The 18,196-nt window shown below is 38.5% G+C and overlaps 1 protein-coding gene across 1 annotated transcript in view; it reads right to left on the bottom strand.

The window, feature by feature from the left end:
* Positions 1–18,196, bottom strand: part of TMC1 (transmembrane channel like 1) — a 148,210-nt gene that overhangs the window by 27,915 nt on the left and 102,099 nt on the right. The window contains exons 11-13 of the mRNA XM_054658138.2: positions 16,613–16,792; positions 16,326–16,487; positions 3,169–3,297 (exon numbers count right to left, since the gene is read on the bottom strand). Of these exons, the coding sequence (XP_054514113.1) occupies positions 3,169–3,297; positions 16,326–16,487; positions 16,613–16,792 (471 nt within the window). The remainder of the gene's footprint in view (positions 1–3,168; positions 3,298–16,325; positions 16,488–16,612; positions 16,793–18,196) is intronic.

The following is an 18,196-nucleotide window of genomic DNA, read 5'->3' as shown; positions in this document are numbered from 1 at the left end:
TTTTTGGAATTCAGAAGAAAAAAATCATGTGCTTTGTGTGTGTGTATATATGCACATGCATGCATATAGTAGAAAGGACCATGATTTTATCTTTTATTTCTGACAGAATTCTCAAGTATGTCCTCTGCCCATCTCAGGTTGTCCTTCCCTTCATGACAGGTACTTTCTGAAACCATATTATTGATTAGCAGGTCTAGGAGAATAGCAGAGAAACATTCTTATTAGCCTTTTCTGCTCTAAAACAGCCTCATTTTAGTTTTTTTTTTTTTTTTTTTTTTTATCTATGCCTGGATTGCCCACACTATCTATCTCTGGTGCCCTGTCTTACACTTGTCCCTCCACCGGGAATTCTTTCTTTCATCTCTTGAAATCCTGATCATTCTTCAAGACTTAGTTCAAATGTCTCCTCCTCTGTGTCTGCATTTCTACTGATGCACGCCTGTCTCTCTCTCTCTCTCACACACACATACACACACACACACACTTTCTCTTCAAGGGCCATACAATTGATTTCTCTATTTATATCGGGAGCTTGTAAGAGAAAAGAGTAGTGAAGAGTATGAGGAACTGGAGAATGAATATCCCAACTGCAGATGGCGGTGGTTTCTCAACTCCAGCCAATTTCTCCCTAGTGGGAATACAGACTTAATGTTGCCAGCCTTTCAAGAAAAACAATAAATCCATGTGTTTTTATGTAAGAGCTCTCATTTTAAAATATTAGCTCATAAAAAATGAAACAAAAACAAACACCACCACTGGGCATACCAAACAAAAATATCCATTAGCTGAATCTACCCTGCAGGCCAAATTTGCAACCTCTACGTAAGTCTACATCTTCTACATCCCTGTATTCCTTTATCACCTAGCACAGAGTTTGTTCATAACGGCTTGCACCTAGTAGGCCCTCACCCGTGTAAGCTATCCATTTGGTAAGTCAATGACAATGGGATCTACATCAAAGATTCGTCATCCATCATTAATGTTTTAAAACTTGTTTTGATTCTGACAGAGCTTTTTTGAGCCTTCCAAAGGTAACGTGGGAGAAAATTCCTTCTCTGTGACCTAAAACAGGAACTTGTCTTTTCTCCTGTACTTTCTACTAACCCAGGAACACTGTCAGCAGTCAATAAATAATAAATTACAGTCATTTAATTACAGCTTTTATGCATCCAGGTCATGTAATATTGACTTCATATTTGCACTCAGATTTTCTGCCACTTAAGAAGAAGGCAGCCAAGGGATAAAAGGTAAGCACAAGCCAAGCAATGGTCTAAGGAAGAAATGGCAATTTTTATGTCTGCCTCAGAGGAGCTGAATCAGGTAAGGAAAATAGAAATGAAACCAAGCCAGCTGAATACCTCATAGCAAAGAATGGGAAAGCAACACAAGAGCATCCTGTATCTGTAGCCACTACCTCACTGTCGTTCACCGAAGAGCATTACCTAACTGCTTTTGGCCAGTCCGAGGAGGCACTTTCAATGAAGGTGATGGAGACGACCTTATAAAAGGTACCATCTCAAAGTCAGACAGCCAGACAGATCTAGCCTGAAATCTTGAAAACAGTCCTAACTGTTGGACTTATCCAGAGACTAGAGGGCAGGAGATAAAAGAGATAGAAGATCAGCTATAAAGGATATTCCCTCACTGGTGAGGAGAGAAGCATTACTGGCCCAATAACTCAAAAACATTACAAACACTGAGACTCCATGGGCACATGCTTCGAAGGAGGCAGAGTTCTGGCAATAGACAGTGCTGCCTTGATGGTGCAAAAATGAGAAGGTTCAACATTCAAACAGCCAGCCAACACATGCTGCCTGCTACGTGACTCACACAGTTCAAATAAGAGAGGTCAGGCCTCTATTTTCATAGAGTATTCTTTCTAACAGAGGGAGATAGACCATGAGTACATTTTACAAGAGTAATGTCAAATAGATGCACATCTTATGAAGAAAACAGAACGGTGTGTTGATATAAACAGTGCCTGATTGGCTACATTAGAATAGGTGGTCAGAGAAGAGCACTAAGGAGGTAACATAATAGCTGAGTCTTTAATGACAAGAAGAAACCAGCCATTCCTAGCTCTAGGGCAACAGCACCCCTTGCGGGAGAAACAGCAATTACAAATGCAAGGACCATCTTGTGTTTGAGCATAAAAAGCAGCCCATGTTTGAGCATAAAAAGCAGCCCATGTTTGAGCATAAAAAGAAGCCCATGTGAACTTTACAAAGCAAGAGCAAAAGAGGTAGCAAATGACTTGAGAGAGAAAGAAAAGTTGCAGATCATCCAGGGTACTGAAGGCCCAGAAAGGGATTTGGAAATCATTCTAAGTACTTGAGAAGCCACTGGAAGATCTTAAGCAAATGAGTACTACCAACCCCCCAGGTCATATTTTCCAGGATGACTGAGACCAGTTTGACTCAAAGGAGGACAGTGGAAACCAGGCAATGTGCTAATCACAGGGTGATGAGTGTGCTGTTGCCCTCAGACTTTGTTGGGGGACCTGAGGATGACCATAGAAGGAAAGCTGGTGATGGAGTCAGCACCAGTGTGGTTCTGAGAAACCTGAGCCATTGTTTCAGGAAAAGAAGCCGCCCCTGCCAGAATTCAGCTCCACCACTTGCCAGATGCATGACAGCAAACTAGGCCTTCCTTGAACCTTCTGCAGCCTCTTGTGTGTGTCTCTTTCAAGCTCTTATTAGACTGTGAACTTTGTGAAGCAAGTACCATATTTATCAAATCCTTTTATCCACCCCATCTACTGCACAGTGACTGGCATATGATAGTATCCAGGAGTTTAGTAGAATTCAAAGGCATAAATAGAATATGCAGTTGATATTAGCCATCTTTCCCTGCTTCTAGAAATGCTAGTAAACTTATAGGGAGAAGGTGGGCTACAGGGCCAAGATTTACTGAGTTCAACATTTCAGCTGACAAGTTGAGGTCCATTGCTTTTGCTATCTTGTGCTAATTTTACTAGAATATTGTAAACCATGATACTCAACTCTGAACTTCTCTGCATTATAAATGTACTCACTGGTCTTCATTTATTGCACCTAAAACGGTGATCCCATCCACTAAACTCTATGATGCCTTTCTCTTAAATAGTGTGTGTAAATGACGAATTACAAAGGAAAAACCTTATAAGAGCAAAATTAACATCATACTTACATATCCATACTCCAAGTCCCAGCACCAGCAATAATTGCAAAACCTCACAAAACATGCCCTTAGAAAGTCCCCAATGAGGATTGTGACGTAGGTGGTCAGAACATCAGAGACTGTCAGCCTCACAAACTCCTGTTGAGATATTATCTCTATTAAAACACACAGTTCTGTCTTCAAATGGTCCTAGTGTTGGTATTAAATCTATCACATTTCTAAAGAAGTATTGGCTTGAAGACTGCAATTAATGGCAAAAGAAGAAAACAACTAGTCATATCAAGTAAATAAAAAATATTTCACCCTGACTTTATTACTTAAAAAATAATTATTTCCCGTTTACTAAATCAAAAGTTTTCTTCTTACTGAGAAATTTCATAAACATGATACGAGAGCCAAAAACAGGAAAATATTGGCCACACAGCAGTTTAAAATTTTATGTGGTGAATAGCACTATTTACAGACTTGAAAGACAAATGTGGAAAAAGTGCTTGCAACGTATATGATAGAGGGTGAGTATTGCTAACACATTAAAAGATTTTACAAATCAGTATGAATATAGATGGGCAATCCAATAAAGAAAGAAACCAGCAAAAGTCACAAATTAAAAATTCACAGAAGAACATATACAAACGGTCCGTTAAAACTGAAAAATACCGAAACCCCACATAATAAAAATACAAATGAAAACAATGAGTTGTTGCCTCACGACTGACAAATGTAAAATCCATGCTTCTTCATATTGGTGAGTGTGGTGAACTAGCATGAGCATAAACTGATGGGGAAGTTAAACCGGGCACAACGTTGGGAAGAAATTTGTTAAGATCCATCACATTTTAAAGTGTTTGGAGCTTGATCAAGAAAATCCACTTTTAGAAATGCCTATGACAGCAATATTTGCACACGTGCACAAATCTATACATGCAGTCATGAAAGTACTGCTTCTTCCAGATTAAAAATGGAAAAATTTGAATATGCTTGGGAGACTAATTAAATAAAACAAATTAAATGTCTGCACAATGGTATATTGTAAGCCCCTAAAACAAAATGCTATCGTGATGCTGGATGCATAACTATGTGAATATATTAGAAACCATTGAATTGTGTATTTTTAAAAATTTTTTATGTCTTCTTTTTTTATTTTAAGTTCTGGGGTACACGTGCAGTTTTATTACATAGGTAAACACATGCCATGGTGGTTTGCTGCACCTATCAATCCATCACCTAAGTATTAAGTCCTGCAATCATTAGCTATTTTTCCTGATGTTCTCATTTCTCCCTTACCCCCCACCAGGCTCCAGTGTGTGTTGTTCCCCTCCCTGTGTCCATGTTTTCTCACTGTTCAGCTCTCACTTATGAGTGAGAACATATGGTGTTTGGTTTTCTGTTCCTGTGTTAGTGTGCTGAGGATAATGGCTTTCAGCTCCATCCATGTCTCTGCAAAGGACATGATCTCATTCCTTTTTACGGCTGCGTAGTATTCTATGGTGTACATATAGCACATTTTCTTTATCCAGTCTATCATTGATAGGCATTTGGATTGATTCCATGTCTCTGCTATTGTGAATAGTGCTGCAATGAACATACGTGGGCATGTATCTTTGTAACAGAATGATTTATTTTCCTTTGGGTATGTACCCAGTAATGGGATTGCTGGGTCAAATGGTATTTCTGGTTCTAGGTCTTTAAGGAATTGCCACACTGTCTTCCACAATGTTTGAATTAATTTACATTCCCACTAACTGTGTAAAAGCCTTCCTATCTCTCTGCAGCCTCACCAGCATCTGTTGTTTCCTGACTTTTTAATAATCACCATTCTGACTGGTGTGAGATGGTATCTCATTGTGGTTTTGATTTGCATTTCTCTAATCATCAGTGATGTTGAGTGTTTTTTCATATGGTTGTTGGCCACGTGAATCTCTTCTTTAAGAAGTGTCTGTTCATATCCTTCACCCACTTTTTAATGGGGTTGTATGTTTTTTTCTCGTAAATTTGTTTAAGTTCTTTGTAGATTCTGGATATTAGATCTTTGTCAAATGGATAGATTGCAAAAATTTTCTCCCATTCTGTAGGTTGTCTGTTCACTCTGATGAGAGTTTCTTTTGCTGTACAGAAGCTCTTTAGTTTAGTTAGTTCCCATTTGTCAATTTTTGTTTTTGTTGCAATTGCTTTTGATGTTTTCATCTTGAAATCTTTGCCCATGCCTATGTCCTAAATGGTATTGCCTAGATTTTCTTCTATGGTTTTTATAGTTTTGGCTTTTATATATAAGCATTTAATCCATCCTAAGTTAATTTTTGTATAGGGTGTATAGACGGGGTCCCATTTCAATTTTCTGCATAGGCTAGCCAGTTTTCTTAGCATCATTTATTAAATAGCGAATCCTTTCCCCATTGCTTGTTTTTGTCAAGTTTGTCAAAGATCAGATGACTGTAGGTCTGTGATCTTATTTCTTTGTTCCCTATTCTGTTCCACTGGTCTGTCTGCCTGTTTTTGCACCAGTACTATGCTGTTTTGATTACTATAGCCTTGTAGTATGGTTTGAAGTCAGGTAGTGTGACACCTCCTGTTTTGTTCTATTTGCTTTGGATTTTCTCAGTTATAAGGACTCTTTTTTGGTTCCATATGAATTTAAAAATGTTTTTTTTTCTAATTCTGTGAAGAATGTCAATGGTGGTTTAATGGAAATAGCATTGAATCTATAAATTATTTTGGGCAGTATGGCCGTTTTCACAATATTGATTTTTCCTATCCATGAGCATGGAATGTTTTCACATATGTTTGTGTCCTCTCTGATTTCACTGAGCAGTGGTTTGTAGTTCTCCTTGAAGAGTTCCTTCAAGTATGTCCCAGAGATTCTGGTACATGGTCTCTTTATTCTCATTAGTTTCAAGGAACATCTTGATTTCTGCCTTCATTCCATTATTTACTCAGGAGTCGTTCAGGAGCAAATTGTTCAATTTCCATGTAGTTGTGTGGTTTTGAGTGAGTTTCTTAATTTTGATTTCTAATCTAATTGTTCTGTTGTCTGAGATACTGTTTGTTATGATTTCAGTTATTTTGCATTTGCTGAGAAGTGTTTTACTTCCAATTATATAATCACACAATGCCCAGCAATTTCTGTACACTCATAAATAAAAAATGAATGAATGATAGTATTCCTGTGGTTATTTTTGGACATAGTTTTTCTCCTTCCTACTCTTTGTCTCCTTTCCTTTCCTAAGGCAGTTCTTTGTATGTATGTATGTATGTATATATGTATGTATGTATGTATGTATGTATGTAGAGACAGGGGTCTTGCTATGTTGCCCAGGCTGACCTGGAACTCCTGGACTCAAGCAATCCTCCTGTCTCAGCCACCTGAGTAGCTGGGACTACAGACACATGCCTCCATGCCCACCCTTTCCAGGCAATGTTGAGCTCAGATTCTAATAATTAGCATCAATTAGAGGAAGGCTATGAGGGATATTTTTAGGTTTCTACTGCCAGGTCTAGAAGACTTCCTCAGGTAAGAAAACATTTCAGAGTGGTTTGGAAGTCCTCCACATCCGTTTAAGCATCCTCATCCCAAAGGTTGAAATTCTATTCCTTCCCAAGCAGTGACCTAACTTTCACATAAAATATCTGAAGAGGATTCAAATATTGTATTAAAAATTTTAAATGTTTATTCATATACCGTAGGAAAAATATATTTTAAAAGAAAGGGAATCCAAACAATGGTAGCCCAGCCAATCTCAAGGATATCATCCTAGTTCCTTGTGTGCTTGTCAGGATGGGGAGCACAGCCCCCACACAGGCCTCCTGCTAAACCCCACACTCCACACCTAAAAACTTTGCACACGTGATGTTAGTTAAAATGCCTGGGCAGCTTTGATCAATAAAGCTAAAGAAATAATTTATTAATAGGTGAAGGGAAAACAATAGGCAAGGAACATCATAAAAGGCCACCAAATATAGACATTGCAGGCAGGAGTTTGGGGAGTGTGTGTTGATGCTAACTGGGGGACAATTTAGCACTGTGAACAAAGACACAAACTCTGTAAGCAGACTATGTAGGCTGAACTGGGGCTCCTGTCATTGACTTTCTCAGAGATCTTGAGCAAATTACCTAAGTCTCAGTCTTCTCATCTATAAAACGGAAATAATATAACGTATCTCGAAACGTAAAAATTTGAGGAGGAAATACTTGCGCATTAGCCATTTTATCTTCAGCTGTTGCTTTCTCCCCTTCCCCAAAGTGGAGACCTCAGGATATAGCTTCAAAGAGGAATGGCTCTGCTGCCCACCTATCAAATCCATTAGGGATGAAACTAAATGATTGCTCGGGAATCTGCAGAAGTAAAGGAGCAATCACATTATCCTATATTCAAAACAATAAGTGCTTTGAGTCTCATAGCATCCTTGGAGAAAATCAAAGCAGAGGGTATCCATGAAGGAGAAGAGGAAACATCTGTAATGCTCTCATAGAACAATGAATGAGGGTGCATATCTAACATTACATACAAAGCAGCTGCCTTTACTATTTTTGGAGGCGTATTTTTTAAGCAATTAAAGAATAGAAATTTCAGACGCATGGATACAGATATTGATCTCTTAAAGGCCAGACCTTGCCAGCACTCAGATTTGTTATGTCCTATATGTTCTTTTTGTTCCCAGAGATTCCATCTGCCTAATCAACATTCCAGTCAGAACCACAACCCCTTTTCCCTTGGCCCGCTTCTGCAGACTTTCCCACTAGAGCTTAATGCTTCCTTGGAGAAAGGAAGGTGAAAGATAAGGGGGAAATCCAACTAAAATGGCAGTAAGAAAATATGATGAAGCAAGGAAAATCACTACTGACAGGTTAAAAAAAAAAAAAAAGACAAGCAGCATAATCCACGGGCTTCCAAGGTGGAGGATTAACTAAATGGTATTTCTTTTCTTTTAAGTCAGTATGTGTGGGACTATCGCAGAACCATCTGCATCTGAAACATGAATATTCTCCTAGATTGCATTCGCATTCCTATCTAATTAATCCACTCCTTCACTCCAGAAGTGGCCAGCCCAGATCCTACTCTTTACAGCTAATTCTATTAATCCCATTCAGTAGGTGTTTTTGCTTGTTAAAGTGCAGGTTTCTTAGCTTTCAGGCCAACCTGTGTTCTAGGATGTGCAGAAGAGAACGTCTCAAATTCCTTCAGTTTCTAAAACTGTACTTCCTATATTTTCCTTTCTTGAATCGTATGCTGAAGATTTAGGGAGCGGCTTAGTTGTGATAAAACAGACTCGTGTTAAGCACCACAACCAGACTTCACTTCAAAAAGCCATGGAACAGGGAGACCCAAGTACCATGATGTACTCATTTCCTATTGTTGCTGTAACAAATTGCCATAAATGTAGTGGTTTAAAACAATGCAAATTTATCTTCTTACAGTTCTGGAAGTCAGAAGTCTAAATTCAAAGTGCAGACTTGGGAAGAGAATATGTTTCCTTTCTTTTTCAGTTTCTGAGGCCACCTGCATTCCTTGGCTCTTAATCTCCTTCCTCCATCTTTAAAGCACATCATTCCAACCTCTGCTTCTGCTGTTACATCTCAATTTTCTGACTTTTCCCCTTTATCTCCTGCTTATAAAGATCCTTATGATTTCATTAAGCCTGCTCACATAATCCACAATAATTCTTTCAAGCTGAGATCTTTAACTTAATTTCATCTGCAAAGTCCATTTTGCCATGTAACATATTTATCGTTCCAGAGATTAGAATGTGTACTGTTTTAGAGGGCCATTATTCTGTCTACCACATCCTGAATCACAAGCACTCCTGTATTAAGTGCAGATGACTTTGATTTTGTTTATTATTTCATATGTAATATGTTCCTGTAAGTTGTATGAAATGTGCATGTCTGAAAATCAAATTAATAGCATATATCATGAAAGGGGGGATTTATCTGGTTCCTGAAAGCTTAACAAATAAAATAAAATAGAATTTTCAATTATACCATAATTTTTGTACTCAATCATTAATGATACATGTCTAGCATTTTACACATTTATCTTATTTTTTTCTTTCACAGTTGAAATCTTGATTGGCTTAAGTTTGATGAGCATCTGATTGAAGCCTAAGATATATTTTTACATATTTGTTTAAATTATATGAATTTTATAAGACTAATGCTAATCCTTCAATTTTTATGTTATCTTACCAAAAAATGCAGTAAAAAAATGTTCAAATAATTTCACAAACACTACATTCAGTGCTAAACTCAACTGTTGTCTAACATACAGAAGCTTTATGACAAAAGCTCTTCTCAATGATAATCTGAAGCCCCAAAATCAATTTATGGACTGCACGTTAGGAATATCAATTCTAACTAAATAAAATCATAAAAGCTTTTCAAAATATAAATTGGATTTGTATAAAAATACGAGATCTGAAGTAGATTTTTCTTGGGTTTTGTTTGGTTTTATTTGTCTTGGTTTCCCTTAAGGGATAGAAAGCCATATGAAACATTATTTCTTTTCTCTGGTAAGGTATGGCTAGTCTTGGGCTGGGGTTATTTACAAAATCATCATGAAAACAAATAACTTAAAATAGTATTTTTTTCTTTTAAGGGAAAATTATTTAACAAAAATTGACAATATTAAAATTTCTTAGTGTGTGCTCCCCAAATTATCCATTAAAAAAAAACTTTTATTTTAGGTTTAGTAGTACATGTGAAGCTTTGTTACATAGGTAAATTTGTGTCATGGGAGTTTGTTGTACAGATTATTTTATCACCCAGGTATTAAACCCAGTACCCAATAGTTATCTTTTCTGCTCTTCTCCCTCCTCTCACCCTCCACCCTCAAGTAGACCTCAGTGTCTGTTGTTTCCTTCTTTGCGCTCATGAGTTATCATAATTTAGCTCCCATATAAGTAAGAACATGCAGTATTTGGTGTTCCTACATGAGTTTGCTAAGGATAATAGATCCATTTTTCTGCAACAGACATGATCTCATTCTATTTATGGCTGCATAATATTCCATGGTATATCACATTTTCCCTATCCAATCTGTCATTGATGGACATTTAGGTTGATTCCATGTATTTGCTATTGTGAATAGTGCTGCAATGAACATTCGCATACCTGTGTCTTTATGATTTATATTCCTCTGGGTATATACCCAGTAATGGGATGGCTGGGTTGAATGATAGTTCTGCTTTTAGCTCTTTGAGGAATCGCCATACTGCTTTCCACAATGGTTGAACTAATTTACATTCCCACTAACAGTGTATAAATGTTCCTTTTTCTCTGCGACCTTGCCAGCATATTATTTTTTCACTTTTTACTACTAATCACTCTGACTGGTGAGAGATGGTATCCCATTGTGGTTTTGATTTGCATTTCTCTAATGATCAGTGATATGAAGTTTTATTTCACATGCTTGTTTGCCGCATGTATGTCTTCTTTTGAGAAGTGTCTGTTCATGTCCTTTGCCCACTTTTTAATGGGATCCAGTTTTTTTCTTGTAAATTTGTTTAATTTCCTTGTAGACTCTGCATATTAGACCTTTGTCAGATGGATAGATTGCAAAAATGTTCTCCCATTCTGTAGGTTGTCTGTTCACTCTGATGATAGTTTCTTTTGCTGTGCTGGAGCTCTTTAGTTTAGTTAGATCCCATTTGTTAATTTTTGCTTTCGCTGCAATCGCTTCTGGCATTTTTGTCATGAAATCTTTGCTTGTGCCTATGTCCTGAATGATATTGCCTAGATTTTCTCCTAGGGTTTTCATAGTTTTGGGTTTTACATTTAAGCCTTTAATTCATCTTGAGTTAATTTTTATACATGGTGTAAAGAAGAGGTCCAGTTTCAATTTTCTGCATGTGGCTACCAGTTCTCCCAGTAACATTTATTAAATAGGAAATATTTTCCCCATTGCTTGTTTTTGTCAGGTTTGTCAAAGATCAGATGGTTGTAGTTGTGTGGTTTTATTTCTGAGTTATCTATTCTGTTCCATTGGTCTATGTGTCTGTTCTTGCACCAGTACCATGCTGTTTTGAGTACTGTGGCCCTGTAGTATAGTTTGAAGTCAGGTAGCGTGATTCCTCCAGCTTTATTCTTTTTTCTTTGGATTGTCTTGGCTATACGAGCTCTTTTTTGGTTCCATAGGAATTTTAAAATAGTTTTTTTCTAATTCTGTGAAGAATTTCAGTTGTGGTTTAATGGGAATAGCATTGAATCTATAAATTACTTTGGGCAGTATGGCCATTTTAACAAAATTGATTCTTCCCATCTATGAGCATTGAATGTTTTCCCATTTGTGTGTGTCCTCTCTGATTTCCTTGAGCAGTAGTTTGTAGTTCTCCATGAAGAGGTCCTTCACTTCCCTTGTTAGCTGCATTCTTAATTATTTTATTATCTTTGTAGCAATTGTAGATGTGAGTTCATTCATGATTTGGCTCTCTGCTTACCTGTTGTTGGTGTATAAGAATGTGAACAATTCTGCACATTGATATCATATCCTGAGACTGCTGAAGTTGCTTATCCGCTTAAGAAGCTTTTGGGCCAAGGCAATGGGGTTTTCTAGATATAGGATCATGTCATCTGCAAACAAAGATAATTTGACTCCCTCTTTTCCTATTTTGATACCCTTCATTTCTTTCTCTTGCCTGATTGCCCTGGCCAGAACTTCAAATACTATGTTGAATAGGAGTGGTGAGAGAGGGCATCCTTGTCTCGTGCTGGTTTTCAAGGGGAATGCTTTCAGCTTTTGTCCATTCATTATGATTTTGGCTGTGGGTTTGTCATAGAAGGCTCTTATTATTTTGAGGTATGTTCCTTCAATACCTAGTTTATTGAGAGTTTTTAACATGAACGGGTGTTGAATTTTATTGAAAGCTTTTTCTGCATCTATGGAGATAATCATGTGGTTTTTCTCTTTATTTCTTTTTACATGATGAATCACATTTATTGTTTTGAATATGTTGAACTAACCTTCCATCCCAAGGATGACTCCTACTTGATTGTGGTGGATTAGCCATTTGATGTGCTGCTGAATTCGGTTTGCAAGTATTTTGTTGAAGATTTTTGAATTGATGGGCCTCATGATATTGGCCTGAAGATTTCTTTTTTTGTTGTGTCTCTGCCAGGTTTTGGTAGCAGAATAATACTGGCTTCATAGGATGAGCTGGGAAGAAGTTCCTCCTCCTCCTCAATTTCGTGAAATAGCTTCAGTAGGAATGTTACCAGTTCTTCTTTGTACATCTGGTAGAATTCAGCTGTGAATTCATCAGGGCCTAGGCTATTATTGGGTGGTGGTAGCCTATGTCTCTTTGTAGGTCTCTAAGAACTTGCTTTATGAATCTGGGTACTCTTGTATTGAGTGCATATATATTTAGGATAGTTAGGTCTTCTTGTTGCATTGAACCCTTTACCATTATGTAATGCCCTTCTTTGCCTTTTTTTTTATCTTTGTTGGTTTGAAGTGTATTTGTGTGTGCATGTGTGTGTTTTGTTTTTTGCATTTTTTTTTTGAAATTGGGAATTTTAATTTCAATAACCCATGTTTTTTTCTGTTTTCTCTTGGTTGGTAGATTTTCTTCCATCCCTTTATTTTTAGCGTGTGGGTGTTATTAAGCATGAGATGGGTCTCTTGAAGACAGCATACCATTGGGTCTTGCTTTTTTTTAATACAGCTTGCTACTCTGTGCCTTTTAAATGGAGCATTTAGCCCATTTACATTCAAGATTAGTATTAATATGTATGGATTTAATCCTGTCATTGTGTTGTTCACTGATTATTATGCTGGCTTGTTTGTATGGTTGCTTTACAGTGTCACTGGTCTGTGTATTTAAGTGTGCTTTTGTATTAGCTGCTAATAGTCTTTCCTTACTCCATTTAGTGCTCCTTTCAAGATGTCTTGTAAAGCAGGTCTGGTGGTAACAAACTCCCTCAACATTTGCTTGCCCAAAAATTATCTTATTTCTCCTTTGCTTAGGAAGCTTAGTTTGGCCTGATATGAAATTCTTGGTTGAAGGTTTTTTTTCCTTAAGAATGTTGAATATAGGACCCTGACTGCTTCTGGCTTGTAGGGTTTCAGCTGAGACATCTGCTGTTAGCCTAATGGTGTTCTCTCTGTAGGTGACCTGCCCTTTCTCTCTGGCTGTCTTTAACATTTTTTCATTTTGACCTGAGAAAACCTGACAATTGTGTGTTTTGGGGATGATCTTCTTGTGTAGAATCTTGCAGGAATTCTCTGTATTTCCTAAATTTGACTCTTAGCAAAGACTGGTAGCAAATTTGCCTCTCTAGTAAGGTTGGGGAAGTTTTCATGGATAATATCCTAAAATATGTTTTCCAAGTTGTTTGCTTTCTCCCCATCCCTTTCAGGGATGCCAGTGATTCATAGCTTTGGCATTTACATAATCCCATACTTCTTGGAGGTTTTGTTCTTCCCGTTTTATTCTTTTTCCTTTATTTTTATCTGACTGTCTTATTTCAGAGAGCCAGTCTTCAAGTTCTAAGATTCTTTCCTCAGCTTGGTTTATTCTACTGTTAATGCTTGTGATTGCATTGTGAAATTCCTGTATTGTGTTATTCAGCCTTATGAGACCTATTAGCTTCTTTTTTATAACAGCTACTTTGTCCTTCAGCTCCAGTATCGTGTTATTGTGATTCTTATTTTCCTTGGATTGGCTTTTGCCATTCTTCTGAATCTCAATGATCTTCATTCCTCTCCACAGTCTGAATTCTATTTCAGTCATTTCAGCTAGCTCAGCCTCATTAAGAACTCTTGTTGGAGAACTGGTGTGGTTGTTTGGAGGACATACAATACTCTGGTCATTTGAGTTACCAGAGTTCTTGCATTGGTTCTTTCTCATCTCAGTGTGTAGGTGTTCCTTTAACTGCAATGTAGATTGAATACAGTCAATAGGCATCTTTCCTGGAAGTTTTCATTGGGCCAAGGCTTTGCACAGGGTCTTTATTTGAAGCTGACTACTTGTCTTTGGTTTCAGAGGGGGGTATGTTAGTGAGATATTTTTGGTGTTGATGCTTTGGGGAATGTGATCCAGTAGGTGGCACTTCGGCATATTGGTCAGTTGGTAGACTCTTGCTTGGTTGTGAGGCTCCCCTGTGTTGCCGCACAGTTGCAGCCATGTTCCCTCTCAATGCTCTGAAAGCGTAGATTTCTTTCCCCCTTGAGAGCTGGCTGTAGATTACAGCTTGGCACTCCAGGGCTGCCCCTTCAGCTCTGGGGCAATCTCAGCGTTATGTTTTTTCTCCAACTTGGCAGCAGCAGAGGAAGATACCTTGGCATGGTTATGGCCAAGGGTCTCTTGCTTATCTCCTGGGGGCTCCACCCCATTGAGATGCAGGTCAGCAATTACTCCTTGCAATTAGCCCAGGATGGATGGTCTATGTTGTGGGTCCGAGCTGGGGGTTCCCTGTCTGGTGACAAGCAGGGGGGTGGGGGTAGGTAGGACCTGTGAGAGACAGACTGGCCTTCTCTCCTGGAGTCAACTGCAGCTTATTGGAGGTATGGATGAGGCACTTAGGGTCTTTGTTCCTTTGTTAGTCCAAGGGTAGCAAGGGCAGTTCTACTGCAGAGGTAGTGGCAGAGAAGCTTTCAGTTGCCCCTGGGGATCCTGTCCAGGGAGTTACAGAGCTGCTACTTGATCGATAATTCTAGCAGAGGGTAGCTGGAGGCCTAGGCCTGGAGGATGTGTCTGGTGAGCCGATATGGGGATGGGCACCCATGTAAAAGTCTGGTCACTTTTTCATAGGGCTGCTGCAGTATATTGGGACCCCACATCCGTCCCTGGTCACCTCAGATGTTTTATTATCTGGAGGTAGCAACAGTGAAGGCTGTGAAACAGCAAAGATGGCAGCCTGCCCCCACCTCTGGAAGCTCCATCCCAGAAATGTACAGACCCGTTGCTGGCCCAAACGCACCTGTAGGAGGTGGTTGGGGACCCCAGTTAGGAGGTCCTACCCAGTGAGGAGGAAAAGGATCGGAGACCCATTTGAAAAAGTAGTCTAGCCACATTTTCATAGAACAGCTATGCTGTGCTCAGGGTCTGCTTCAGCCGCTGGCTGGCTTGGACTCTCTGAAGCCTGAACGATGGAATGGCCAAGTCAACCAAACAGCAAAGATGATGGCCCACACTTTCCCCCAGGAGCTCTGTCTCAGGGAGGTGCAACACTTCTACCGGTAACTGGCTGGAGTTCCAAGCCAGTGGGTTTCATTCTGTGAGGTGCTGTGAAGTGGGGCCTGCAGACTGTCACTGGATTCAGCCCCTTTTCTAAGGGGTGTGGTTGGGGGTCTAACCTCCTGCTTTGCCAGAGGTATAGCTACTTTTGACAGGAAGCCCAAAAAGAAAAGCCCAGGTATCTAAGGCTCCCGGGTCTCTGCATGTGCTTAAGTGGCTGCTCTGCTAAGACTCCACATAGCTCTGTGTGTCAGACTGAGGGCCCAGGTGGAGTGGGTTCATGAGGATATCTCCTGACACAAGGGTTCCAAAGATCCACGGGAGAAGTATGGGTTCCCAAGGTCGTGCATTCACTCACCACTTCCCTGGGCATAGAAGGATCCCTTGGCTTCATGTCACTACCAGGTGGGCTGTCACCCTGCCTTGCTTTTCTCTGCTCTCCATGGGTCAAGTTGTTTCCTTGATTAGATCCAATGCATGTACCTGGATGTTTCAGTTGAAGGTGCTATATTTACTCACCCCCTCTATTTCTCTCCATGAGAGCCATGCACACTAGCTGCCTCTAGTTGGCTGTCTTGGCCACCCCCAAGACTCTATTTTTGTTTGTTTGTTTGGTTGGTTGGTTTTGTTTTATTTTGTTTTACAGCAAACAAGTAACACTAAATAGAGTTCCATTTAAATATTTGCTTTGGCCTGTATCTAAATCGAGTGCTTTATTATAATACAGATAGTAAACATCTCTTTGCACCATTTTCAACTATCCTTCCTTTATATGCAACTGTAAAGGGGACATACAAATAGTATTTACCTCAAGGGATAGATTTACAAACAGTGTGAGATAATATACATGAAATTCAGAGCCAGCACACAGTCAACATTCAACAAATCTTAACTATTTTTACTAATAAGCAATTTTTTAAAAGCCAATCTTATGGAAGAGATATTGACTCTCTTTTTTAAATCTACTAATTGCCATACACTTCTGTTGGTGGCATTACCTGTCCCACCATTGTTTCCCAGCAAGGTCCTCGAGGTACATCTGCAGGGTGAACAAAAAAGGGTGGTCCAGTGCTATTTTCAGAGAATGATGCATTGTAGGCCTTGATCATATTGGCTTCCCAAAGGGTAATATTGGCCTTTACTAGCTTCTCCTCTTCAATCTAGAAAGCAAAAAGATAGAAACTAAAATGAAGACAACAGAGATTTCAAAGGCATTTCTGGCAAACTTGAGACTGGGAATTGAACAACACTCTTATGGCAAGGACAATCCAGAAACAAGTCTTACCTTGTTGTTAATCTCATCCATTAATGCAAGAATAAATACGTATAAATTGCCTAAAAGAAGAGCAAAAATGCGTCCCAGTAGCCATTTCAAAGCGATGAGAGGATGGTAGTCTTCTAATTCAGCAAATAAGTCAAACAATGTTGGACAGAACATCCCTAGGAGGGACATAACCATGTTCATCTACAAGGAGGCACAAGGGAGAAACTAGGTTAATGGTGTTTAAAGTTATTATTGCTTTTTGCCAGAATTTTGGAAGATTCTGAGAAAGGCTTCTTTGATCTTTTTTAAGACTAAAATGACTATTTTATGCACGTTTAGAATTTGATCTCAATAAAATGACAAGGAAAATATTCAATTCACATTCTCAAGAGAGGCATGTGACTGAGTGTGTGTATGTGCCAGTAGTAACAGTCTGTTTCCTGGTATAGTGAGGGTGGCAATTTACATCAGTCTCTACACAGAGAACACATATTGTTCTGTGTGGTAACTGATTCTGATATGGTGATGCACTTCACAACAAGATTTCCAAAAGAAATGGAAAATGATCTGCTTGAGGAGGAGGTTCAAACTGAAAATTCTAATCTGACAATCATCAGCATATGGGCTAGTTTGATCAGTTAGAATGGACGAATTCCCTGAGATGGGCCTAGGCCTAAATATTGAATTTTGGCAAATGTAAACTTTTAAGGCCGAAAACATAAACACATAAAATGAGTTTTATTAAAGGAAACAGAAGACACTCAGAGAAACAAATGGAGAACACATGACATAATGTTATGGAAGCCAACGTAGAAAAGTTTCAAAAGTGAAAGAATGGGCTATAATTTCAGAGACAAGAGAATAATGCAGGGGTGGGGAGAGGGGGGAGAGAGAAAGAAGAAGGAATAGAAACATGAAAAGTAGGAAACATGTGCTTTTTATTTCCTGGATGTTTGGCAACCTTATGATGATATTATTTGGCTAAAGGAAGTCAATAAAAAGAATCCAAAACATGTACTAATTTTCTAATGGGGAAATACCGATTTTAGGTAACTCTGGTGACTATCTCCTTTCCCAAATACCCGGCTCAAACTGTCACCACTAAACATTTCCTATTTTCTCCTGTGGACTTCGTGGTGTGAATAATTATAATAACTACCAGACTATATTTAGAAAACAATTGCTATTAGATTTTTGTAATTTTTATTAAAACATTATATAAGTATGACCAACAGGATCCAAATCTCAGCATGACATAATACAAAATCAGCATGCTATAATTTTAGACTAATGTAAAGAAAATTTGGCTTATCCTGTGCAATCTTATGCAAGGCAAATTTAAATTTGGTTTTATCAAATTTGTAAAGTTACTCATGAATCTCCATTATTACCTTCATTGGCCCCTAGGACTCAGAGGGTCCCTAAAATAGATGTTAAAGAGGTTCTTACAAAGAATAGTTATTTTATTGATAATCAACTACCCATCCTTTAATATGGTTTATTTATACAAAAACATAACCAATATAAATAATGGACCAAAGCTGCATGATAATGTTACCTCCATGTACTATTACAATTATGAGACCATTTTGAAAGCAAACTTAG

Source organism: Pan troglodytes, chromosome 11, assembly GCF_028858775.2.
Source record: "Pan troglodytes isolate AG18354 chromosome 11, NHGRI_mPanTro3-v2.0_pri, whole genome shotgun sequence".
NCBI lineage: Eukaryota > Metazoa > Chordata > Mammalia > Primates > Hominidae > Pan > Pan troglodytes.
Note: the sequence above shows the minus strand (reverse complement) of the source record. Positions and strands in the feature narration are given on the sequence as shown.